Source organism: Talpa occidentalis, unplaced genomic scaffold (genome assembly GCF_014898055.3).
Source record: "Talpa occidentalis isolate TD23 unplaced genomic scaffold, MPIMG_talOcc4v2.1 talOcc4.11, whole genome shotgun sequence".
In the NCBI taxonomy this organism is placed as follows: domain Eukaryota; kingdom Metazoa; phylum Chordata; class Mammalia; order Eulipotyphla; family Talpidae; genus Talpa; species Talpa occidentalis.
The window spans coordinates 73896369-73908539 of record NW_023601104.1 but is presented as its reverse complement, the minus strand read 5'-3'; the positions used below and the strand labels follow the sequence as shown (position 1 = coordinate 73908539).

The 12171-nt window shown below is 35.8% G+C and overlaps 2 protein-coding genes across 5 annotated transcripts in view; one reads left to right on the top strand and one right to left on the bottom strand.

The window, feature by feature from the left end:
- Positions 1-11020, top strand: part of ATP6V1D (ATPase H+ transporting V1 subunit D) — a 28238-nt gene extending 17218 nt beyond the window's left edge. The window contains exon 12 of the transcript XR_008550213.1: positions 10900-11020. The gene's annotated coding sequence lies outside the window, so the exon portion shown is untranslated. The remainder of the gene's footprint in view (positions 1-10899) is intronic.
- Positions 401-12171, bottom strand: part of PALS1 (protein associated with LIN7 1, MAGUK p55 family member) — an 86551-nt gene continuing 74780 nt past the window's right edge. For all 4 annotated transcript variants that reach the window (XM_037503532.2, XM_054691166.1, XM_054691162.1 and 1 more), the window contains exons 14-15: positions 11366-11476; positions 401-3409 (exon numbers count right to left, since the gene is read on the bottom strand). In XM_037503532.2, the coding sequence (XP_037359429.1) occupies positions 3233-3409; positions 11366-11476 (288 nt within the window). In that variant the 3' untranslated portion in view covers positions 401-3232. The remainder of the gene's footprint in view (positions 3410-11365; positions 11477-12171) is intronic.

Here is a 12171-nt window from a genome sequence, read left to right as displayed (position 1 = left end):
GGACAATTTGTTGTGTGGGGTTGGGGTGCTCTGATGCACAGGAACAGATCAGGAATAGGAGTAGAAAGGTGGACCAGGGCAGCATGTGTGTATGTGTGAAACTGTTGGATGTTTTCCTTCTTTTGGCAGACTGAGTGGTTTAGAAGAAAAAGGGAGAAATGAAAAATGGAGAAATGAACTACATATTTGTTAATAAGTCATATCCTATGCTCAGTGTCCCCAAATCCTTGGCTGCATATAATCATAATTTTCCCAAGTATTACATACCCTCTCCAGAATACTTTCAAGTTCACAGCCTTGTTTGTCTTAATATAGGGTTTTGTTTGTTTGTTTTTAACAATTAAGGAAACGGAACATACATCTCTGCCAACAGGGGGCACCACCCTCCACCCCCACTGTGAAGAACAAAATTAAAAGGCTTCATTTTGAGGTTTCAATGGATTTACTTCTGGCAAAAACTTGAACACTGGGTAGTCATTAGATGTGTTAAAACCCTGTATGGCTAAGGACATAAGCACAGCAAGAGAAAATACTTTTTCTTTTAAATTTCAAATATAATTTTACTTTTTATTTTATAATACAGTGTGCAGTATGACTTCTCAAAATAACAGAGTGTAGATATAGGGTAAGAGTACAAAGGCAGATTAACAATAGATGCCAGAAAGGTTACCTTTATTATTAAGGCTAAATCCCTGGTTTATATTTTCCACACACATTCACAAAATTACATTCAAATCATTTTTAACAATACTTATTCCTTAGACCATATGAAAAGGGGAAAAAAATCCAGACATTAGATTTTCATAGAAAGCAAATCTGGATTAGTCTAAATACTATTCTCCTTATGTTTGTTCTGACTTAAGAAAATTTATCAAAGGATGCTATTTCCTTATTTGGATTTCCCATATGCATTAGTTGATGGTAGCATTCCTAGAAGTGGGTAAGACCTTCACACTGGGGTCTCAGAACCAGTGAGGGACAGGAAATGGAAGTGGCGAGAGCAGCTGGAGATATAGCAAGGCTTTTTCTGTCTGTCTTTGAAGAAGTCAGCAACAACTCAGTTTCACTTTGTTTAGGGACTGTGTTGAATATCAGCACATCCATTCACTAGGCTTGAGAAAAGTTTGGGACAAAAACATTTTTATCCCTCTACTACTCTGATGAGGAAGGAGAGAACTACAGGACTTCAACAAACCCTAAACTATCTCCTGTCACCTTAGACTTCACGAAAATACAGTATGGCATGGCATGTGACTTGGTAGGAGATCTGCTTATTAAAACTATTTGCATCTTAATAGTATGTGGCCACAGTATGGCAGACTGGGACTGGCACAAGCCACAAACTGACACTACCTAAAATCTCAGTCTAACTTAAACTGCCAAAATTTTAGATCTTAGCTTTTAAAATAGTTGTCAGTTATTATAAGCAGCGCACAAAATTCCGTTGTGTTCCAAGGACTGCCCTTCATTCCTGAGGAGAAAGTAATCTGGAAAACTGGAAATTAAGTGCTTATATTCCTTGCCCTTCAGTGTGGAAGATCAGTGTGACCTTCACATTTTCATGCCATAAACTGAAGTGTATTAGACCATATGGATGGCATCCTTCCCTTCTCTCAGGAATGTGACATTCTTCCTAAGGAATTACTATATTTCCCTGTAAGACATACTCCCCGGTTGACTTCAAGGCCATGTGAATTTGAACAGAAAAAGGCAACATATAAAGTATGTTCAAATAAACTTATATGGAAGAGAAAAAAAATCAAATATATAACACTTAGACACACTATCTATTAAAAACAATTGCTATGTTAAATTAAGTGACAACTCAATATTATTCCAGTGTTTAGCTTTGGGAACAGGAAATGCTGTAGTTAAAATCTTCATAAAAATAAAATCAAGACATTCACATTTAAGGTTGTTTGTCACACATCACACCATCTCTAAAGGCATGAAAAGACTACAACTTTCCATGCCATTTACAGAAATTGAATTTTAAAGCTACAGCTAAAGAAACAGTACGAAAATCCTGTTAGCTTAAACATGATTTAGCAAGCTGTTCCATTCTGGCTATAAGAGGCAGATCTTGTTACGACACAGAACTGTTTCTGTGTGCTAAATAACCAACCCCCCACCCCCATCTTCTTTTCCTAAAATGTTCAAATGACTTTCAGGTCGTCCTTTCCTTCTGATCTAAAAGTCAATTGTCATGGTATTTCCTAGGATGTAATTTTATTCCAATGCTGAACAAGTATAATGTATAATCAATGAACATCTATCAAATCTGTTAAATATTATATAGTACAGCAGCTATATTCATCACAGAATTCCAGTTTATTACCTATATATAGCACAGTCAAATTATACTGTGCTTATGTAAAAATGCAAAACTGTCAAATAGCCTGTGTCCTCATGTATATAAAAATCTATTTGCATCATGAGGAACTTAAGTCAACACTATATGAACACGTCATTCATAAAAATATTGTACTATGCAGAGCAGATAAAGGAAGTGAGGTTATCAAATTAGTTTTGACAATTTAAAATTCAGAAAATCATATTTTTAAAAAGATAAGCATATGTTGTATATGTTTTCACTAGCTCAGAGTCTGCTGAATGTGCAGTGAAGTTTGATCCACAAAGTTTGAGCTAAAAAACCAGTACATCTAACGGAATGTTTTTTTTTTTTTCCAAAATTGAAAACATATTAATGAAGTCTAACAGAGTAGCTCCAGACCCAAATGGCACCATTTTGTCTTTTTCCTTCAGAATAGTATTTCTGATGACTAAACCAGTCTTTTAACCAACCAAGTACTATCTTGTCCAGTACACAGAAACACAGTGTCCCCCACCCCCATTCCCTTGAGGTCATTAAATTAATTGTTAAAAGAACACCAATATTTATAACTCTGAGAGACATGGACTGTTATATACATGTTTTTCATGGAAATATTACTAGGCAGAAAAAAGTGAACATGGATAAAATGGAACTGTTATGTTGAAAGCTTCTGTTAGAATCCCCAAATAAGGCAAGAACCTCTAAAGTCATGTACAGAGAATAAAGACTGCTGTGCACAAACTGCCTAAGGGAACTTCTCACTAGTTTAAGATCTAAGAATAGGTCTACAGCTTATACTGCATGCCATGGTATCCTCAGAGCTGAAGTATCAAGGCTATCTTTCTATGGGCAATTTGCCAAATCAACTTCATTCATACCACAGAATGGATGTTTCCTTCACCTCAGCCAAGTGGATGGCACCCACTGAGGTTCAGTATCAAGTTTGTTAATTAACCTAAGCAATTCCTGATAGGCTTTATCAAGATCTGAATTCACTATTGCTGTGTCAAAGAAGTGGCCATTATTTTGCTCCATCTCTCTAGTCTTCTCAATGATTTCTCTCAACTCTTCAGGCTGCAAAGAGAAGATTAAAACACAGTGAGGTAATTCTAATCCTTATCAAAATATACCATGAGTCAGAGACAAAGACATCAAGAAATGACTTTAACTTTCCTTCATCTCTCTTAACAACTTTGGAAACTCCCCTTCACTCCCTAACTCTGCCAAGGCTATGGTGGTTCCCTTTGCTTTGGCATCTTCAGGACTCACAATGTGAATCATTTAGGACTCAGATTCTGTTTTATACTGCTAGTTAGGTTTTCACATATTTTTGTCTTAACCTCAAGTCTAGAGGCTTCAAGAGCAAATATTTTCAAATATTTTAGGGCACCGTGACCTCTTCCTAAAAATAACACCTTCTTAACAGAGTGAATTTTCCTGGTTGGAGTTATGGGTGGCAGGACCCAAAGTACCATCTACATTTGACTTTTATAAAGAGCCCTTGCCGTTTACAGCTGTTATAGAGAGTAAACATGGGAAAATAAAAGAATAGAATAGATAGCTTTTTCTATAAAAACACCGCTGGTCAAATACTCCGCTTAATACTTTAAATTGCTTCCCTCTTTTCAATATACAAAGGAGGTTTCTGAGATGCAAAAAGGTATCTTAAGAATTTCAGAGCAGGCTACTTTAAAATAGTGGACAAAGGAAACAGCTGGCAAAGCTATGGGCAAAACTTTTCTAAAACCCTTCAATTATTAGGTATACATGTTCAAGAAAGTGAATCTCCCCTAAAATCATCCTTGTCAAGAAGAGAACTAATTAAAGTCAAATCCAAAAGTTCTCAGATGTGCAAGTAACACATATTAGTAGTATATTAGGCCCATAATACAAAAACAATTCTTATCATTCAATTGCTTGAACTTTTATAACAGTAGGAAAACAGTAAAAATATGACAGTTCTGGCTTGTCCTGAGGCACTTTCTTGTGTGGCTATTTCCATTCTGGAATGCGGTATATCTGGCTATGGCACATAGAATCCTCTGTTCCCTAGCAAGGACTCTACTACACCATGGAACTGAACACACTAACATTCTTAAGTGTCTTCTCAAAACTCAAGATTACTCAAAGAACATTCCAGAACTCAAAACAGAATCTAAACTTTGTGGTGCTAGTGTTGAAATGTAAATGTTAAGCACCAAGAGGTCTTTGCTTGAAAAAGTTTGGACTAAAAATTGACCACATCAGTTTACACTATCACTTCACTACTTTCTAACTCCCCATTTTAGCAGAACAGATAAAAGGACAAATGATTGCGTACATTCTATATACAATTGAGTAACATCTTCACTTTCCTAGTTAGCACAATTTCATAGAGTTAAAATCAAGGATTTGTTTTTACTTGACATTTTTATTAGTCATGTTGAAACAATGCTGGAAATAATAAGGAGAAAAAATGTAAGTGGAATAAAAGGCAATGAAAAACACCACCTTTCACCCAACAACTGTAGATGTATTACTGGTGTGCATGGAACACATAACCAGATTTGAGCCATACAATAAGGCTCAGCAAATTTTGAAAGATCCACATCTTACAGAGTAGTTTTCTGAATGCAATGAAATTATAAATCAGTAAGATATTTTTTTAAAATCTCAACAGGCAGGAAACACATACTTCCAAATAACCCATGGGTTAAAGAAGATAAAGACTAGGGAAATTAGAAAGTATTTCTAACAAAATGATAATGAAACAAAATGATAATGAAAAATACAACCTCTGGGCCTCCCCTGGTGGCACAGCGGTTGAGCGCTGGGCAGCCTCCCGGGCCATGGGTGAGGGTCCCACATGGTGCGACAAACTTCTCCTGCCGCGCCAGCTGCTCCCCTCTTTAGTGTATTTCGTCAGTCTGTCTGTTCTGCTCCCCACTCTGGCTCTGGTGAATTCTCTCACCCTCCCGCGCTTCTCACTGTACCCAGTGCTTGTAAATAAATAAATAAATCTTTAAAAAAAAACAAAAAAAAAAACCTCCAAATTTGTGGGATGTAACTTAAATGCTTAGAGGGGTATTTTTAACTTCAAATGTCTATACTGGAAAATAAGAATGTCTTAAAAATTAAGTTTTTATCTTTAGAAACTAGAGGAGGTACAAACTAAAACTATGATAAATATAAGGAAAAAAATAAAAACAAGCAGAAGTCAATTAAGTAGAAAACAGTCAATAAAGTAATGAAGATAAAAGTCTTCCAATTTTAAGATAGATTTGGTTTTTTTTTAATCATTTTTTTTTTAAGATTTATTTTTATTTATTTATACAAGCACTGGGTACAGTCAGAAGCGCAGGAGGGTGAGAGAATTCACCAGAGCCAGAAGGGAGAGCAGAGCAGGCAGAAGGACCGAAGTACACTGCTGAAGGGAGCAGCGGGCCGCGCGCCATGTGGGACCCTCCTCCGGTGGCTGGGGAGCAGCCGGGGATCGAACCGGCACTACAGAGGCCGCGGGCAGCTTCACAATGCAGCGCTCAACCGCTGCGCCACCGGGGAGGCCCTAGATTTGGTTTTTAATTTCCATATAAATTTAAAAAATCCAAATTTCTACAGGAAAGACCGCTGAGATTTTTTTTTGTTTTGTTTTCAGTAACAGTTTTCTTGATACATAATTTGTAAGTCACCCAGGTCACCCATTTAAAGTATATGATTCAATAGTGTTCAGTGGAGTTACAGAGTTGTATAATCAACATCTCAATTTGAGAACATTTTCATCACCTCTACACAAAATAAACCATATCCATTAGCAATCACTCCTTATTTTCTACCAAACTTCAGCCCTATGCACCTACTAATCTACTTTAGATCTCTATAAATTTGCCTGTTCTAGACATTCCACATGGTGGAATCATATATCATTGGTTCTTTTTGGCTTCTTTCCTTTAAATTGTTTTCAGCGTCATCCATGTAGTAGCATGTATCAGTAACTTTCCGTTCTTTCTTATATCTGTTCTTCAAGACTTAAAGCTACAGTAATCTAAGACACTTTATCAGCATAAATACTGAAGAGAGTCCAGAAATAATTCTACTCCAACTCCACACACAGACATATTTGATCAGGTCATTTTTGACAACAGTGACTAATGTAATTCAATGGGAGAAATCATAATTTTTTTTTTTAAGAAATGATGCTAGAGAAACTGGTTATTGACGTGATTATAAACAAAACATGGCTTAAAAGAAAAAATAATCAACCTTGCTGCACATTAAACCAAACATAGATCTAAAAGTAGAGGGATCATAGATCTAAAAAGAGAGGGATCATAGATCTAAAAGTAGAAATTAAGAGGTTTTAGAAGAAAACATAGGGTAAATATTCTTTCAGAGTAGGCAAAATTTCCAGAGTGCACAAAAATCATTAACCTTAAGAAGAATAAAAAAGTGTACTTTATTAAACTTTTCTGATCTTAAATGATAGGATTAAGAAAAAATACAAAGGGAGGACAGGAGCAGTTCAAGAAAATCCAGGGCTCGCCTCCTTCCATGGACACACCAAATATACAGCTGCATATGGGACAATTCCCAGTGAAAAATATTTGAAAATGGGAACAGATTCTCCACAACAACAACCACACAATGAAATAGGTAGGAGAGGCAGAGGCAGACGTGGTCTCACCAAATAAAAATACCCACTTCCAGAGTGGTAACCTAAAAGTGGTATCTCACAAATGCCGAGCTTCTCCCTGAGAAATGAGGGTTCATGCCCACCTCACGTAACCCTTGGATCTGGGTTGGAGAAAGAACATTCTTTCCGAGCCCTGTTAACAATTGGCTTTGAAAACCAACAATACTTATGAACTGGAGACCCCAAAAGTCAGTGGGGAACGGATAATCTGCTCTTAAAGGGAACATGCAGATTCACTCACCCTGAGAACCTATATAAAGGCAATTTTAAAAGTGCCTACACCATCATGAAGGAGATTCATTAGCTAATCTTAGCATCTGCCGGGGGCAATCGTCGGCTGGAACTTTCTCTGGGTACTGAGGTGCTGGTGAGTGCCATGTAGTGTTTCCCTTATCTTGCTAATGTTGCTGGACGCACTACACTCCTGCCCAGCCTGCGGCTCCACTGAAGCCAGAGGAGCTCTCAGGCTGTAAGCTGGGGCATGCATCGTTGCGCTTGCTCTAGGTCTTGTTAAGTCTCACTGGTAACTACAAGAAAGGAGCATGCATACTAGCATTTACTAGCCTTCTGATTCTTAACAGTTATCTCCAAGGGGGACACCCCAAAATCACCTGATCTGGAGGCCAGTGGGGTTTACAACTGTATCCCCACAGATGGACTTAATAGATATATACAGAACATTCTATCCAAAAGCAGCAGGTCATAAATTTTTCTCATGTATACATAGAATATTCTGCACAGCAGATCACATTATGCCACAAAACAATTCTCAATTTACAAAGATTGAAAACTTACTAAGCATCTTTTTTTTACCACAATGCTATGAAATTAGAAATCAATTATAAGAAAATTGGAAAAAAATCATAAAAATTTAGAAATTAAGCATACCACTGAACTACTACTGGATCAACAAATCAAAGGCAAAATAAAAAAAATTAGTGATAAATAAAAATACACCAAAATCTATGGGATACAGCAAAATCAGTTTTAAGTGGAAAATACACAGCAATACAAGCCTACCCTCAAGAAATAAGAAAAATCTCAAATAAGGTAAACTTTATATTTAAAGGAACTATAAAAAGAACAAAGTCCAAAATTAGCAGAAACAAAAAAATATTAGAGTGAAAAATAAATGAAAAAGAGACCAAAAAGACAATAGAAAAAAAAAAAGATCGATATAAGAGCTGATTCTTTGAAAAGATATACAAAATTGACAAATCTTTAAGCTACATTCACCAAGAGAAAAAGAGTTTCAAATAAAATAAAAAATGAAAGAAGTTACAACCAATAACACAGAAATATAAAAAACCATGAGACTACTATGAACATATATGTAACAACAAATTGGACAACTACTTCAAAATAAATTCTTAGAATCATACAATCTTCTAATCATGAATCACAAAGAAAAAGAAAATCTAAATAGATGGATTTACTAGTTAGGAGATTGAAACAGTAATCCAAAACTTCCCCAAAACAGAAGTCCAGGATCAGATGGCTTCACCAGTGAACTATACCAAACATCTGAAGATTTAATACCTATCCTTCTCAAATGCTTCCAAAAGAACTGAAGAGGGGGGAATGTTTCCAAATTTATTTCACAAGGTCAGCATTACCCTGATACCAAAACTAGACAAAGATACAATAACCCCAATGAATATATGATGCAAAAAGTCTCTATCAATACTAGTAATTTGGCAGCATATTAAGAGGATCATACACCCTTAACAAGTGGGATTTATTCCAGGGATGTATGGATGTTTCAACATCTGCAAAACAACCAATGAGAAAACACATGAGCAAAATGAAGGATAAAAATCATATGGTCATCGTAATGGATACCAGAAAAGCATTTAACAAAACTCAACATTCATTTATAATAAAAACTGTATAAATAATAAAGGCCATATATGAGAAGCCTTACAGCTAGCATATTCAATGCTAAAACATTAAAATCTTTTCCTCTAACAAGACAAGAATGCCCACTCTCTCCACTTTTGATCCAGCAGATCTACTTCTAGGGATTTATCCAAGAGAAATGAAAACATATTTTGGCCAAAAGACTGTACGAATGTTTAAAGCAGCTTCAGTCATAGTAGCTCAAAACTGGAAACAATTCAAACGGCATTTTAACTAATAAATGGAAAAATTGTGCTATGTTTAGCTCATGGGATACCACTCAGCAAAAAGAAGGTATAATACACTTTTAGATGCAACCCAGATGAGTTCTACAAATATTATGCTGATCAAAGCCAGATGAAAACTTACACACACTATATGGCTCCATTTTTATTAACATTTAGAACAGACAAAACAAATCTAAAGTGCCACAGAAAGCAGAGTATGGTTACCCGGGGAAGAATGGAAGGGCTATTAACTTCAAAGGAGCAAGAAAAAAATTTCTAGGTTATGAAAATGTTCTAAATCTTTATTTGCATGGTAGTCAAACAGGTATACATTTTGACACAACTCGTGTTTTATTATATGTAAGTATAATTAAAATGCATACATTTTATTTTACGTGATATATACCTCAATAAGGTTAACTTTTTTAAGCCCTATTACATTATTTTTTAAATGACTTTTTTGAGGTAACACTGGTTTATAACACTGCATGTTTCAGGTATAGCACATGTAATCTACATGTGTAAATACCACATTGTGATTACCAGCAAGTCTGGTATTACCATATACTTGACCCCCAATAAGGTTAATTTTTTAAATTAAAATTCTAATTGAAAATCACGTATATTGTATACTTTTAAAACATTCTGATACTGATTAAATTCCCACTTTAATAATATGCCTAAACAGTATCTTTCTAGACCTCACTCAATTTCAGATGGCAATTCCAAATAAAGTAGGTTAAAACAACTCATGTGAGAACTACCAGACTGCCAATCAAAAGAAAGCCACCTAACATGTTTGGGAGGGTGTACTGTCCTTGGCATGATACTGAATCTTTGTAGAAGAAAAACAACCTAAAAATAAAAATATGCATGTTAGAAAACAGAAATTTAGGTTGAACATGTAGAATGAAGTCCACTCTGGTCCTTAATGTGCATCCATTTCCTTGTGCAACCATAGTATTTCTTATCTACCAACATAGTTACTGTGGACTATTGTTGAGTATTAACTTTGTTTCCTCCTCAAGAATAGCCAGCAGCCATGTCTATTTCTTTTGTGTTTTCTCAAGTGTTAAGGACAGCAGATACTCTGATCCCTTCTCATTTTTTTTTTTAAAGATTTATTTATTTATTTGTACAAGCACTGGGTACAGTTAGAAGCACGGGAGGGTGAGAGAATTCACCAGGGCCAGAGCCTCTGCAGCACTGGTTCGTTCCCTTCTCATTTTTGAAGGTACAAGTGTGCTGCAAAAATGAAAAAGGGATCCTGATACACTACTTTAACCAGCTAGCCTACTTAGCCGAGACAAGCAACCAGAATTATGCTCAGCATGTAGGATGGGGAAGTCTCTGATATCTGTAGCCTAAGTGAGAAATACTTTTTTCATAAACAAACTGAATATGAAATATAAGTAAACCTACAGTGGAAAAAGATATATGGATGGGAAAGGAGAGCTGGAGGCTGTGGTGAACAGACAAGAACCAAAGGAAAGGAGTGTGATACTTGACTTTTCAGAAGTGTTATGTGTTTCCAGGCCTTCAAAGAGATTTAGAGCACAGCAAATGAATGAGATCTAAGTGACCTCTATAAAACAAAAATATTTAAGAAATGAAGAATATTTGTTATTTTGACATACAGTAAAAGCTTTCATTTCACACATTTAAATAAAAAGTCAATGTTTTCTAATGTCAATATTTTATATTAATGTTTAGCGTAATATGGACCTCAACTTTGTCCAACATCTAAAAATGTATTTTTTCCATTTAAGATCATATGAGAAGACAAAAGAGAGGGACAAAACATAAAATTTCAATGAGAAAAAAGAAGACAAAAGCAACAACAGTCTTAACTTTGGCTCCCAGCAGACGCAAAAAGTCTCCAGGAAACAGTGGGTAATCCCTAAGAATCTGCTGAGAACTTTTTTCTGTGGGGAAGGGCTGGGGTGTCACCTAATGCTTCTTGGAAATAACAAACCCATGTGAAGAAGATTGAAGCAGTAAAACGGGATGCCAACAGGGAATGTGCAGAACAACAAAAAGCCCCCTGCTTTAGAGAGCTGCCATGGTCTAATCAGAATCCATTGTAACCATCACAACTTTAGGGACAGTGAATTAGCAAAAAGAATAAGCAGTCTTTACGTTTAAGATCATGTAGGTCCGAAGAACCATGACAGATCAGGCCAGTATGTTCATAGTTATCTTCAGTTGGAATGTACAATAGTATACAAATGTTACCTTTGGATTCTTGCCCTCTTTGGCCAATAATGCCCGAAGTCTTTCTTGTGAAGGAGGTGCAATGAAAATAATATATGGTTTCAAGTCTGAGTTCCGGAGAGTCTTCAAAGACTGTAAAGAAGAGGTATTTTAGATCTTTAAAATAATTTTCATCTTTAACTTCCCAACAATATACCTAGAATATGATAATGCTATATTTAAAAACACTATCTGAATATTCCAAACATCTTCGTAACAAACAATTCATACTGTAAGAGCCTGCCCATCACTGAAAGATTAAATTGTATAGCTATAAAGTACACATGTACACACATACACACACACACACACACACACACTCTCTCTCTCTCTCTCTCTCTTAATTGGGTTGCTGTTATATAATGAAATATTAGGTGAATGACACTGAAGGATGGCAGCTATATAATTATAAAATTCTCTGCTAATAAGGTCCCATATAGACTATAATAATCACATTAAAAAAACTCTGTTGGAGAAATGAGACAAGAGGCAGTTAACCTTATGTGCCTGGCACTTAAATGCAAGCAGAATCAAAAAGGAAAATGTCACATACATGTGCAAAAGAAAATTCTGTAATAATGCATTCAAGAAAAACCAGACTTTGAATTAGGAGGTTATGGTTTTCACCTTGCCTTTGCCATTACATAACTGTGTGTCCCTAAACTGAAGCACTCCACCATGATGGGGACTATAAGGACAGGCCCTTTCCTACCCAAAATCATTGTTACGATCATTAAGACATATGCTTGACTATTCTAAGTTCTTTGGTAAACCTGTTAGCTCAAAAA